The sequence below is a fragment of the Oncorhynchus mykiss genome, chromosome 8 (assembly GCF_057628025.1).
Source record: "Oncorhynchus mykiss isolate SJ-2025 chromosome 8, ASM5762802v1, whole genome shotgun sequence".
Taxonomy (NCBI): domain Eukaryota; kingdom Metazoa; phylum Chordata; class Actinopteri; order Salmoniformes; family Salmonidae; genus Oncorhynchus; species Oncorhynchus mykiss.
This window is the reverse complement of record NC_143029.1, coordinates 68,691,183-68,706,104: the sequence shown is the minus strand read 5'-3', so window position 1 is coordinate 68,706,104 and position 14,922 is coordinate 68,691,183. Positions and strand designations below refer to the sequence as shown.

The 14,922-nt window shown below is 43.6% G+C and overlaps 1 protein-coding gene across 3 annotated transcripts in view; it reads right to left on the bottom strand.

The window, feature by feature from the left end:
* Nucleotides 1–593: 593 nt before the first annotated feature.
* The window catches only part of LOC110530398 (pre-B-cell leukemia transcription factor 1), a 65,268-nt gene continuing 50,939 nt past the window's right edge, over nt 594–14,922 (bottom strand). Inside the window, exons 3-9 of one of the 3 annotated variants that reach the window (XM_036986017.2) lie at nt 9,643–9,896; nt 8,231–8,421; nt 7,816–7,951; nt 7,363–7,522; nt 6,054–6,166; nt 5,015–5,104; nt 594–3,009 (exon numbers count right to left, since the gene is read on the bottom strand). In XM_036986017.2, coding sequence (XP_036841912.2) covers nt 2,917–3,009; nt 5,015–5,104; nt 6,054–6,166; nt 7,363–7,522; nt 7,816–7,951; nt 8,231–8,421; nt 9,643–9,896 — 1,037 coding nt within the window. In that variant the 3' untranslated portion in view covers nt 594–2,916. Of the gene's footprint in view, nt 3,010–5,014; nt 5,105–6,032; nt 6,167–7,362; nt 7,523–7,815; nt 7,952–8,230; nt 8,422–9,642; nt 9,897–14,922 lie in introns of all 3 variants that reach the window. The other 2 variants (XM_036986016.2, XM_036986018.2) reach the window with 2 other exon arrangements.

The following is a 14,922-nucleotide window of genomic DNA, read 5'->3' as shown; positions in this document are numbered from 1 at the left end:
TTACAAGACCAAGTGAACCAGACTACTATCGGAAAAAATATGTAAATGTATGACAAATGGTTAAAAAACACTGCAGTATTTTATTAAAGAACACATTACATGCAACAAAGGAAACATTTTATTTTATTTTTTACAAATGACTGAATCCTGAACCTCTTTTTTCAGCTATCAAAACTAAAAAGCTATTTTATATGCGTCATTATCATATTGCATTTATTGGCAAACAAGCATATTTTTAAATCTGGATGTGGAGCAAATGGGTTGTTGAGCTCAGGGCCCCTGTACAGACTATCAAGTAGTTGAGATTCACTTGTATTTCATAGGGGAGTTACAGACAGTTTTATTGAGAGTTATTCAAAATGAATAAATTATGAATACTTCTACTTCGGCACAACAAAACAATGAATTAGAGGGGAAATGAAAAGTGAGCTTTTTTTAAAAACTTGAACTTACATTGTTTGTTTAGCTGAATTTACAATATGTGCATTCAATCTATATCACATGTTAAAATATATACAATTTTGCCAACTGGCAACCAACAGTGTATTATTCTTGTTTTCTCACTCAAATGTTCAATAATAAAATGCCACTGATTTGTCTTGGTGTATTACATAGTATAATAAGTTTAATGTTGAAACTGCATAAATTATTGTTCAACAAAGCAAGTCAAGTACAATGTGGCAATGTTCACATAATCACATCATGAGAGAGCTAATTGACAAGAATATGGGAACCATGACATACAATAGCATACCATAAAAAGTAAATAACCAAATACTAAAGAATAACTATATAGTCCACACAACAAAAGGACAAGTATTATACAGTATATCAAATGTCCAAATATCATCTTTGTTTGTCTGAAAGAATTTTCCCACCTCTAGTTTTGCTATGGACATTAGACCTTTCAGCACATCAACATTCAATATGCTTATGAATTCTGAGGATTCATAAAAGTCAGTTGAAGAAGTGAAAAGCAAGGATACAGGTGACATTATAATGTAGGTTTTTGGTTCTTAATACAGTGGAAGAAAGAATGCTGTCATATACTGTAATACATATTAAACTGCCCCAAAAATGCCTGGAAAGAGAAACAGAAATCAACTCTGGGTTTAAAGAACAGTACAGTTCCATTGTATGAGAGGGCATTGAACAGTATTGAACAGCATTGAACAGTATTGAACAGCATTGAACAGTATTGAACAGCATTGAACAGTATTGAACACTGACTTGAAAACATTGTGTCTGTTCAACATAATCATGGAGTACAAAGCATCTCATGCATGACCTGTGCATCATGGCTACTGTAAGTTCAGTCCTGGTGTTACCTGCATCCGCAGATTTATGTTTTAAATCCTATTAACGTAACGACTTCCCTGTTTAACTGGATTCTGATGCAATGTACGTAAAAACAAACTCAGTTACTACACAGATCCTTGAAAGATTTTTCAACAGAAATGGTTTCTTCTGAATTGGACTGTATCAACAACATTGTTTTTCAATTAGGCAGCATTGTTCAGTTGGTTATCATCCTCCACCAGAATTGGGAAAATTAGCAAAAGGTACAGTAAAAAAATCCAACATGTAAGTACATGAGTGAATATAGCTAGATGGGTTAGGACCTCTTGAAAGTACACATAAAATGTCAACAATAGATCAATAAGTATAAAGGTTTTGGTTAACAGTAACATTAGGTGACTAATGTGAATCAAGCTCGTATGGGTTTTTGATGACAGGTGTTTATTGTATTTATGATTTATTTTTTACACGACATAACTGTAACTTCACACGATTACCTCTGATGAGACATATGGATACTCAATGAGGTGGTTGTTAAAAAGGAGGGCGCTCCTCTTGTTCACAGGCCCTCAGACAATCAATAGCACACACTCTGTTCCCCTGTTCCAATATCGACACTAGCATACTTCGAATAAAGCATGTATTGGGCATGCATTCTAAGTGGTACACTAGTATGGATATTGGAACAGAGCCCTGTGAGTGCTTGTGGGCCCACAGCGCTCCCACATTCTGATAAGATATCAAAGGGGTCGTGGGGCATAAGTTTATAAACCAGGAAGACACACATCTACAATGTATATTAAATTGTCTACTCAATTTCCATTAAAGCCCTTAGATCAGCCAATGTGCATTCTCATACCAGCGTGTTTTACTTTTCTAACGCCTTCCACCCAGATTGAAGACCTGCTAGTCAGGGTGAAGGGTCCTCAGAGTTCACTAGGCTGACCTGCTTTCCCAACAAGTCTTCTATGGAGAAACGAATAGAAAAAGATGTAGTAAATCAAGTTCTAAGTCGTCTTGGTTATTTCTCTGTGGGAGAGGGGAAAGCGAACACCGTTTCTAAAGCACACACTGTAAACAAGGGAGCAACAGTAAAAGCCTAAATGTCGTACCATAGAATGGGTGAGGGACCACAAAACAAAAGCATGACGAAGTGCTTCTTTCATACAATGACAAAGTTCATGTTTTAGTCAGAAAACAAATGAATGTTCTTTCATATGATTTGTTTTACTTTTTAGTTGCCGAGAGGTAGAATGAGGCATTTAAATTGAAGTACACAGATTGGGTTGTCTGAATTGATCTTATCACTGAATATCATCAATATGAGTGAAACCATCACAGGTGAGTAAGCAACCGGAGCCCTCTAAATATCCTGTGAAATCTGAACAAACATTTGTATTCATCCTTTTTGCATTGTTTAGATTTTTGTTCTGACATTCCTATTACTGTATGTATCTCAAATGTCCCATAGTACTGTAGCTTAGGAAAGGTTGTTTTAGTTATGCACCCCTGAAATCTACAGGACACTGGGTAGTATGCCTCTATGTTTAATACTGTGATTGGCTCTGCCAGTTCATCGATGGGTTGTGGGAATGGAAGGTGTGGAGGATAAAATAATCAGTTGGAGGTATCCGAGTGAACACTTCCGGGTCCTTCTGTGAGCGAGTTCACTGACGAGGGGGTCGGAGCATCCTGCCAGCCACCGTTTGTCTGTGGAGTCAAAGACAAAAGTCCTTCAAAAATATATATTTTTCAATCTAGAGATTCAATTGTGAGACAATTTGTTGTATGCCTCAGGTCAAATGTCCTAAAAGATACGGAAATAACAACACATATGTATATTTTCTTAGCTGCATCGGTAGCTAACATGAAACTCTTTAACTGAAATGTACCCTTTTGCACTCAGCCGGATTGCGCATCTTCAAAATACACTATAGTACAATTCCTCTATCAAGACTTCATCTCCCATCTGTCTCAAAATGGCCTCATGTAGAGACAATAGAGAATGTTATTGAGAACGCACAGACCTCTCACACACAAAACCTACAAGATGGTTGATGGGAGAATCAATTATAGCAGATTATCACATCGGCTATTGGGATGAAAATAGAATGGGTGCGTAAAATAGGAGGCAATTTCCAATCCCGGGAAGATAGGTCGATTTAAAGAGCATTTGGGACATTAATAGCAATTTCCATGCCATCAGTGAAAGCTGTTGGAGATGGGCTTTGGCACCCTCTTATTTTCAAACCCTGTTATTTCACATAGAGCAAGTCTTTCATCACATTTAGAACCGAGGAGGGCAAAAAACACTTTTAAAATCTTCAGCTTTGGTGACACCTTTCGCCTATTTCACAGCCGTAATTACTGTTAGAGCTCCGGCATGTGAAGGCTGCTCACTGCCTCAGCTCAGTCATTAGAAACCTCAGATTGAGTGGAAATTGTTTAGCTGCACAATAAAAGATCCATCCAAGATAAAAAGCTTCTATAGAAAAGTCTAAACATCAAAATAATAATATGATTCTACAATATAAATGAAGTGTCTTACAAGGACATCATATTTTGATATTTGAATACATAGTTTGAAAACATAATTGCATAAAAAGTTCATTTGGATTCGGCTCAGATTTTGAGGTATGGGGGCAGAGGGTCATAATATCTACACACAGTTAGGTGTTGACGACTGATGTGCTGCAAATGTGAATGCCCGTATTGGTTTGTCAAAGGCTGCCTCACAGAAACCACCTACTATGTATCCACTGAATAACAGACAGTGATCTTAACAATGCACATTTTCATCAGCCCTCACGTAGCTTAGTTACAGCATAGTTTACTGAGGAAGCTCAGTAGAACGTCTTCAGTCCACCATCACTTCCTTTTTTAGCATCTTGGGTTGGACATTACAGGGCTCGCTGCTGTCAGTGTCATTGTGGTTGTTGGACGAATGACGCGACCGATGCACTCAGACTGCTGGCCCAGACCCCCTCTCACCCTGCTGTGACTGCCTTATTGATTCCCCTCTCTACAACACAGCCTGTCACAGTAGATCTTAACACTACACACACACCCTCCAGTGTTCCCAGCCTTGCCCTGCCAAAACCCCATCAGAACATGGCATTCTTTTTTAGGGTGGTAGATAGATTTGACTGAAGCTTGTACTCTGGGGCGATTATTTTTGGGGGGGCTCTTGGAATGGGGAAGAAATTAGGTCTGTGTTTCTTTTCATCTGGTGCCACGTGAGCTGAGTGTTGGACAGGCAGGGTGTCACCTGTGGCCTTGTTCCTGTCGGCTGCAGGTGCCTCGCTAACACTAATGTCCCCAGACAGGCAGGCTCTGAGCGTGTCCGTACGCCTGGCCGGCCGCCTCTCGTTCCGTCTGACTCCTGCCTCTTCACCTGGCGCCCGGGGCATTACCAGTACACAAGGGCTGTCGCCTGGACAACAGCCCAGCCACCAACAGGCCACTGCTAACTAAGTGGCATCCCACACACATTGGCTTCCAAATAATTGGGCAAGGGGAAAAACTGAAACCCTAATAAAGGCAGCTTTCTATGGAATTGTTGGTTAAATGTATGAACACATTGCATTGGAACAAAAGAAGAATAGCTATAGAAGTATAGTATAGAAATAGTTATTTTTCTTTCAAAGAGACCAAAGTAAGACTAGGCAATATTGTGATGAAATTAAAGAAAGTTGTTGTTTGGTGGTGTTCTTACGTTGATGCCCTGTGGACTGTACATCTGACTGGCGGCGATGCTGTCACTGTATCCTCCTGTCTGGCTGATAACATGGCGAAGAGTATCCACCTGGAACGAACGCACACACAGACACACGTAGAGAAAAGGGCGGGTCAGACAGACAAAAGCTCTAGATGAAAAAGACCTTCATGCATAAGAAAGGTCAGTCTGATAGCAAAAGGGTATCATGCACTGGGAAAGGTTACCACAGCAACAGTTTAGAATGATTTGGCCTGTAAAACAGGTTCAACACAATAGATATCACAACAGAACAACGACAAACAACCACAAATATCATCACAAGGGAACGCATATGAATATCCTATTACAATTCAAAAAGGAATGAAAATTAAACAAATCAAATTGCTTCTACGACTCAAAATTCCTCTCCTCAGTGGCTCGGAATGAGTGTGCAGCCAAATGACCTCCTGACAAGGTCAACCCAGGAGATCTCTTGTCCACCCCAGGGGTTAATACTATGCATATTCATGAAACACCTCAAGCATTTGGAGAGTTGATTTAAAAATAAAGACGGGATGGATGGAGAGACGAAGCAGGTGCTGACTCTTCAGTCCTCTTCCAACCTATGGTGAATGAGACTTTCTCCCAATCACAAAACTAAAAAAAAACTCTGTGCTAGTCATCGTTGTCCAACAGGGCAAGGTCAGAGGACTGTTGTACACCAGTGGCTATGACAACTGTTGTCAGCAGTGTTGACGAGTCTTGTATTGTTTCCAAATCTGTCTGCAGTCGTCTATTCATTCATGAGCCTGATAATGGCCGCCATATCAGTGTACGGCTAAAATCACAAATGACCTCTGTCTCACGGACTAGGTCAAGAGATTGGGATTCAGATTTCAATGAAACCTTGTAGTTTAATGTGCTTAATGACTGTCTTCAACAGGCCACTAGTAGGCTACTAGTGTATGACTGCTAGCTAGGTATCTATCTACATGACAACTAGTGTACTAATGTCTGGATTACGTAGATAACGTACTAGTCTCTGCGAGGGTCCTACCTGGAACTGAACATTGGCCCCAACCCCGGCCCCCTGGTATGAGTCCCCATTCAGAGCCTGCACACTCATAAACAAGTCTCCGGAGTTTGACATGTTAAAAGAGCCAGCAGAACCTGGGAGGCCAGAGAGTGAAAGAGAGAAAGAGAGAGAGGGGGAAGGGAGGAAGAGAGAGGGGTAAGGGAGGAAGAGATAGAGGGGGAAGGGAGGAAGGGAGAGAAGAGAAGAAAAGGAAAGAGGGGTTAACACGATCATGCAGCAGAAAAAGTGCAGTCAGTTGGGTTAGTAGGAGAGGGTTGAAAGCAAAATATGGTGTAGTGAACAGAGAACCACATCAGTGACCAGCCACCGTCTACTATACTGTATGTACCTATGGAAATGTAATTGAAAAATCTGGTTACGGGGTATTCTTAGAAAACTATACTGTACTATTGATCAACATTACACCAACTGTTACTCCTGTGGTAATTGGAGATGCCAATCATATTACTAAGAATAAGGTTAGGGGTTAAAACCGGGATGAAACTGAAACAGAATAGATGGATTGTCTTGTTGTTTAAGTTCCTTGCTACCGGACTGGTTGGATCATTAAGGAAGTGCTAATTGATCGACAGGAAGACTGAAAGAATCCTCTTTGTCCTTTTAATGGAGCCAAACTCCACAGATGTTAAAAGAGAACGCAGCCTAACTTGATTTGAAGGCAGAAAAAAAACACAAGACAAGGCCATAATCCAATACAGCTGAAGGGTCACCATGATGACAAAGGACTAGGCTGGAGCGCCCCGTCAATAGCTTAATGACACACAAGAGGTCAACCAGACAAGTCACAGGATGGATGAACTATTTCTCTAACCAAGACTGAGTCCGAAATGGTGTGTTAACCAGACAAACCCCAGAGAGAGAGAGAGAGAGAGAGAGAGAGAGAGAGAGAGAGAGAGAGAGAGAGAGACGGACCGTACCACTGGGCCAGAAGTTATTGGGTTAGTTCAGAAAAGGGGGAGGGGGGGGTACAGACAGCATTTTGTTAGTCAAAAGGAACAGAGACAGCAACTGTATTCTTGAGTTGGGGCCCAGGGTTGAGATGACAGTGCTCTACACCTTTCTGCCCAAAAATATTGTATTTCTGAATTGATTTGTCCATACTACTGTAATGTGGATCCCTCCCAATGTAACATATATAATGCTTCAGCTCTTGATAATGATGATCTGTGCTCATGTTGAATTGGGGGTACGCAGGCAAACTAACATTAACAGTACTGACTTGGTACCATACTGGTCACATCCACTCTGGCTGGCTGGTATTGATACTGACCTGCAGAGTTGGGGGTGGAGGGGGAGTTGGCCTGGCTGCCATGGGCTGATACACTGGTTGCACTGACGGCGGTCTTCGCGGCGTACATGTTTGCTTCCTCTTGGAACTTGCCAATGTTTTTCTTGTATCGGATTCTCTTGTTTCCAAACCAGTTCGATACCTGTGAAACATTTAAAGTACAAATTATGTGAGAAGAAATGTCTATAGTAAATCGCCTTTTGTTTTGTTGAAACAATTGTTTGAGAAAGCTATCACATGCTATCATAAGACAGCCTATTCCATTACAGAATGCAGAATTAAACATTGGAGCTGTATGACCCCATGCTAGCTGACTTCCTGTGGCATGATAGGAGCCATACTGTGTTTTCCATACATGTACACGCACAACAGAAGATTAGAGTTTGCTTCATCACACACAGGATGGATACGAGGCTTGCGACTGGCGGCACATACCTGTGACATTGTGATGGAGCACTTCTTGGCCAGCTCTTCCTTGGCCTCTTCACTGGGATAGGGGTTGGACAAGTGGGAGTAGAAATACTCATTTAGGATCTCTGTTGCCTGCTTGTTGAAGTTCCTCCTCTTTCGTCTGCAGAGAGAGAGAGAGGCAGAGAGAGGGAGACAGAGAGAGAGAGAGAGAGAGAGAGAGAGAGAGAGAGAGAGAGAGAGAGAGGTATAATAATAATGTAACTGCATCATAACAAAGGTTTTGCCTGTTTTCATAACAATAAGTTAGAGAAAGACACACACACACACACGCGCACGCACGCACGCACGCACACACACACACACACACACACACACACACACACACACACACACACACACACACACACACACACACACACACACACACACACACACAGACCTGGCATCGAGGAAGCGTGAGCGTAGGATCATGACGGCCTCGCAGGTGCTCTGTTTGAGCTGCATCTGAATGGAGCTGAACTTGCGGTGGATGATCCCCACCATGCGTTCTATCTCTTTGGGCGAGATGGGCCGTGTGCGGCTCTGCTCCCTCAGCAGGTTCATCACATGGGTGGTAAACTCATTACATGCCTAAAGAGACAGACAGGCGCACTCATATGAGGCAGATAGCAATCTCACTGACTTGAACACAGCAGAGAAGTAAGACACTGCAAGCATTGTAAGTAATGTTAGTTTCATAAGTAGTAGTATGTCGCTGTTGGAAAACAACACTTTTGTCAATTTGAATGATTATAATATTGAAGATTTTGAGACTATAGAAAATCGATTCAAAATAGCTTCATAATTGTATGTTCGTTAATGGGGGAAGAAATCTGTTTTTTCCATTTCCTGAAAAGTTTCTGTTTTGGAGAAAATAGGTTCTCATTCGACAATGACGAAATCTAGTAGTTGTACTACAAGTACTAAAGAGTAGTAGTAGTAATACACGTATTGCAGTGTTGTTTGTGGCAGACACAAAAGTAGTGGATTAGTTATACAACTAAGCTGAGACTTTCTTTGTATATTGAGGAGACTTTTCTTCAACAGTTAAGAAAAAAATGAAGATGTCTAAAATGACAGGAGGCTTTCTTTCCTGTTCACCAGGTTTGAACTATCGTTCTGTTTCTCTCTCTTCACTTCTCTCTCTGTCTTTTCACTGTGTCTCTCTCGTTCTCTCTCTCTCTCTCTCTGTCAGAATCAGTCACTGGGAAGTGTCTGCTGTGTTTGGGGACAGGGGAGTCTGTTGACTGTCAGCACCGGGGTCGCGTCAGTTGAAACGAGACACAGTTCAGTGCAACAGCCGTTCCGCCCTTACACACTGTATCAGTAGTACACATAGTGGTGACATGGGTATACTCAGGTGCATAAGTAACACTGTGACAGGTAGTGATGACGAGTCTGCTTGAGATGATGACAGGCGGTAATATATATGACAGGATGCTCTCTTTGGCGAAGGATGAGTGTGTGACTGATAAAATGTTTGCCAGCTGAAAAGTGATTTCTGAAAGCGTGGTTACTCAGGAGGTGCTTTGGGGGGTTTGATTTGAGAAGAATTATCTGCGTATAACAAAACGTGTGTGTAGTGTGAGTGTAGTGAGACGGCGGTGGGGTTGTCTATTGGAGCGGAGAGAGGACAGTTACAAGTGGCTTGGTCGTCAGTATGTAGAGAGATGGCAGAACTCAGAGCAGACAGGATTTAAGGGAGAGAGGGGTTGCCTATACGAAGTGAGAGGAGTTGTGAGGGTCTTCTTAGAGCCGAAGGGGTTTATGGGAAGGGAGAGAGCGGTTATGGGGGGCGTGGTCTGTCCTCACCTGTTCATACTTCTCCAGTTCTGTGTGGTAGATCCCGCGGATCTGAGTCAGCTTGGCCCGGTAGTCTGAGTGTTCTGCCGAGTTGGTGTCTGAGCCCACTCCTCCTCCTGCTGCAGCTGCTGCTGCAGCCGCCGCCACCGCAGACCCGCCCCCTTTCTCCGGTCCGGACACACCTTCCGCCAGAAGCATGTTGTCCAATCGCATGAGTTGGGCATCTGGAGGCTCCTCCTCCTGGGAACCACGGATACTGAGCACTGTAGAGACAATAGAGAAGAAAAATAACAGTTAGTAACAAACTACTGATACTGACGCTAGCACAACATCTGATTGTTAGCAGTGGCACTGCAAAGGAAAGAGGCAAAGTTAACATTAGTGGACAGCGCTGTGATAAAACAAATACTATTTGGATGAGAAGTGAAGTGACTGCAGTCTACCACTGTACTTTCTTCTTTCTACAGTCTTCAACCTGTTCCATCTGAAATATGACCGTCTCTTTAATAGCCCACGTCTGTGCCATAAAAACCTGGATCTTACTGAGCCTGGCAGCACCCACGATAATAAAACTATCATCTCATTGATTTTGAATATCATTTCAGGGAAATAATTAACACAGACTTCCAAGAGAGTTCATTTTTCTTTGCACTCCTGAAGAGCAGATTATGATGTTTACTTAGTGGCTAAAACAATAACACATTTTCATAAAAATATAATAATCTTCCTGGTCAGGCAAACTAATACTATCATCACAACCTTACCGGGGGAAAAATGGTACAATAATGATCTACTCCAGCTGAAGAGCAATAAAATGATGTCTAATATCAATGTGGATCATCTCAGTGATAAGGAACAAAACTGATTTATTAACACCAGACAAGCTATGCCGGTATAGTCTTATTTATGGGTTACTGTCACACCACAACCATCGTTTCTAACTTACTAAATCAATGCTACGGTAGATTTTGAATAACAGTTAGCAAACAAGCAGCAAAATTGAAAGACTCCCCTAACGGCTGCTGAAAGGGTGCTAACAAGGTAGCTGTCAGTCCTATTTAGGCTACCGGCCCACTTCTGGTCCTGGTCACACAGTTTGGGGTGTCCAGTCTCAGTGATAGGAGTGGTGGCCACACCCCCATAGGCACTTAGCTCTCTGCTACCTCCCCCCTCGCCCGCTGCTCCACTGGAGAGGTGGCTGTGACATGCCACACACCAACATCAGCCAGCACCACAGAGTGCAAAATGATGTTCCATGGTATATGCACTCAGAGGAACATATAAGCAACACCTGTCACCCCCGTACATTCACAGATACACGCTTACCCAGACACACATACAAATCCACACACCCATCTACAAACACAAACACCAAAGGTTGTTTGAAGATAACATTCCTTCATCTGTTCCTCCTGTGGTATATACAGTTAAATGGTGTGCGTATCAGTGGAGGCTGCTGAGGGGAGGACGGCTCATAATAATGGCTTGAATAGAGTAAATGGAATGGCATTTGATACCGTTCCACTGATTCCACTCTGACCATTAACACGAGCCCTTCCTCCCCAATTAAGGTGATACCAACCTCCTGTCGTGTGTGCTCCACAGTGAAATCATGTCTATCATGTCTGACAAACGGTGAAGTGGAGCATCTTTGAGAGAGAAACATGTCCACTACAGCCCCTTTCAGCCAATAGTGTGATCTAGTGAGGACAACACTGTATATTTTGGATTGTGTTTCACTATGGTACCAGCAGGGCTGTGTTTCACTATGGTACCAACAGAGCTGTGTTTCACTATGGTACCAGCAGGGCTGTGTTTCACTATGGTACCAGCAGGGCTGTGTTTCACTATGGTACCAACAGGGCTGTGTTTCACTATGGTACCAGCAGGGCTGTGTTTCACTATGGTACCAGCAGGACTGTGTTTCACTATGGTACCAGCAGGGCTGTGTTTCACTATGGTACCAGCAGAGCTGTGTTTCACTATGGTACCAGCAGAGCTGTGTTTCACTATGGTACCAGCAGGGCTGTGTTTCACTATGGTACCAGCAGGGCTGTGTTTCACTATGGTACCAGCAGGACTGTGTTTCACTATGGTACCAGCAGGGCTGTGTTTCACTATGGTACCAGCAGGGCTGTGTTTCACTATGGTACCAACAGGGCTGTGTTTCACTATGGTACCAGCAGGGCTGTGTTTCACTATGGTACCAGCAGGACTGTGTTTCACTATGGTACCAGCAGGGCTGTGTTTCACTATGGTACCAGCAGAGCTGTGTTTCACTATGGTACCAGCAGAGCTGTGTTTCACTATGGTACCAGCAGGGCTGTGTTTCACTATGGTACCAGCAGAGCTGTGTTTCACTATGGTACCAGCAGGGCTGTGTTTCACTATGGTACCAGCAGGGCTCTGTTTCACTATGGTACCAGCAGGGCTGTGTTTCACTATGGTACTAGCAGGGCTGTGTTTCACTATGGTACCAGCAGGGCTGTGTTTCACTATGGTACCAACAGGGCTGTGTTTCACTATGGTACCAGCAGGGCTGTGTTTCACTATGGTACCAGCAGGGCTCTGTTTCACTATGGTACCAGCAGGGCTGTGTTTCACTATGGTACTAGCAGGGCTGTGTTTCACTATGGTACCAGCAGGACTGTGTTTCACTATGGTACCAACAGGGCTGTGTTTCACTATGGTACTAGCAGGGCTCTGTTTCACTATGGTACCAGCAGGGCTGTGTTTCACTATGGTACCAGCAGGGCTGTGTTTCACTATGGTACCAGCAGGGCTGTGTTTCAGTATGGTACCAGCAGGGCTGTGTTTCAGTATGGTACCAGCAGGGCTCTGTTTCACTATGGTACCAGCAGGGCTGTGTTTCAGTATGGTACCAGCAGGGCTCTGTTTCACTATGGTACCAGCAGGGCTCTGTTTCACTATGGTACCAGCAAGGCTCTATTTCACTATGGTACCAGCAGGGCTCTTTTTCACTATGGTACCAGCAGGGCTCTGTTTCACTATGGTACCAGCAGGGCTCTGTATCACTATGGTACCAGCAGGGCTCTGTTTCACTATGGTACCAGCAGGGCTGTGTTTCACTATGGTACCAGCAGGGCTGGGTTTCACTATGGTACTAGCAGGGCTGTGTTTCACTATGGTACCAGCAGGACTGTGTTTCACTATGGTACCAGCAGGGCTGTGTTTCACTATGGTACCAGCAGGGCTGTGTTTCACTATGGTACCAGCAGGGCTGTGTTTCACTATGGTACTAGCAGGGCTGTGTTTCACTATGGTACCAGCAGGGCTGTGTTTCACTATGGTACTAGCAGGGCTGTGTTTCACTATGGTACCAACATGATTGTGTTTCACTATGGTACCAGCAGGGCTGTGTTTCATTATGGTACCAGCAGGGCTGTGTTTCACTATGGTACCAGCAGGACTGTGTTTTACTATGGTACCAGCAGGGCTGTGTTTCACTATGGTACTAGCAGGGCTGTGTTTCACCATGGTACCAGCAGGGCTGTGTTTCACTATGGTACTAGCAGGGCTGTGTTTCACTATGGTACCAACAGGATTGTGTTTCACTATGGTACCAACAGGGCTGTGTTTCACTATGGTACCAGCAGGGCTGTGTTGCACTATGGTACCAACAGGACTGTGTTGCACTATGGTACCAACAGGACTGTGTTGCACTATGGTACCAACATGACTGTGTTTCACTATGGTACTAGCAGGACTGTGTTTCACTATGGTACTAGCAGGACTGTGTTTCACTATGGTACTAGCAGGACTGTGTTTCACTATGGTACTAGCAGGACTGTGTTTCACTATGGTACTAGCAGGACTGTGTTTCACTATGGTACTAGCAGGACTGTGTTTCACCATGGTACCAGCAGGACTGTGTTTCACTATGGTACTAGCAGGACTGTGAGTGGTGTGTGAACATGGACCACACTGCTCTTCCTCTGTCTGCCACTAGAAGGCTCCCTAAGTAAAGGAGCAGAGCTATCTGTCTCCTCTCAGAGGTGGTAAAAACAACCAGGTGTAGCCTGTTCATTTCATCCACCATCTTTACACAGACTGGCAGCATACACTACACTGCCTGGACATAGTACATCCACCACTACACTGCCTGTTCATTTCATCCACCATCTTTACACAGACTGGCAGCATACACTACACTGCCTGGACATAGTACATGTCTGCATCAATTAATATATATGCATACCTACTATAAGGGGTAAATCACTACCTTTAAACATACCGTATTTACAATTGCTAAGAGTGACAATTCGACAGAATGACAGTAAATGAAAGAGGTGGCTTGCTGAGAGAGATGTGCTGGAGTACACTGTCTGTCTGGCCCATGTTACTGTATGTTGCTCTATGCTTTTGTCTGTGGCTATGTCCACAGAGATATGCTGTCTGCCTGCTGACCTCTCAAGTGAGAGTGGGGTCAAGATGGATTCCCAAGCCCTCACGGAAAACCTGTCTCTCCCATGAAGCCTCTACCCCCCCCATCCACACCCGATCAGCTTCACCATCTGAGCATGCAGACTCAGGAGGGAAAACGGAAAATGTCAATGGTTATCAGAAGACTGGAAAGGTCAGGGTTTCAGAAAGGAGAGTGTGTGTGTGTGTGTGTGTGTGTGTGTGTGTGTGTGTGTGTGTGTGTGTGTGTGTGTGTGTGTGTGTGTGTGTGTGTGTGTGTGTGTGTGTGTGTGTGTGTGTGTGTGTGTGTGTGCGTGCGTGTGTGTGTGTGTGTACGTGCGTGTGTGCGTGCGTGTGTATGCGTGTGTATGTGTGTGGGTGTGTTTGCTTGCATGCGTTGTGGGTGTTGACTACTGTCCACTTGCAATATTTCTCCTGCTTGCGTTCCTTCAAACTTAAAAAGCCCTAAAGCTATTTCACCTCAGTCAGTCATCTCCTAACTAATCTCTCGTTCATCAGCTGTAGAACCCTCCCAACCGACCAAACAACAATCTCTCAGTCAATGTCACTGTCTCTAACCTAATTGTCCACTCTGAATCTAAAAGACTGAGACGAGATAGAGAGCAACATATCAAATATTGCCTTGCTATTTCTTGCAGAGTAGGAAAACTAGAACACTGTGAGGTTTTTCTGACAACAACATGTAGACCACCTCCAACTGGAGAGGAAACCTAATGAGGCAAACGGTGATTTATTCCTTCACAGTATCCTCCAGTGCAACACTAAAAGCATGAAATTGATTAAATAAATACAATGAATAAAGATAATGATACAATTCACTGTGCTGTGGCATAATTACTCTAACCA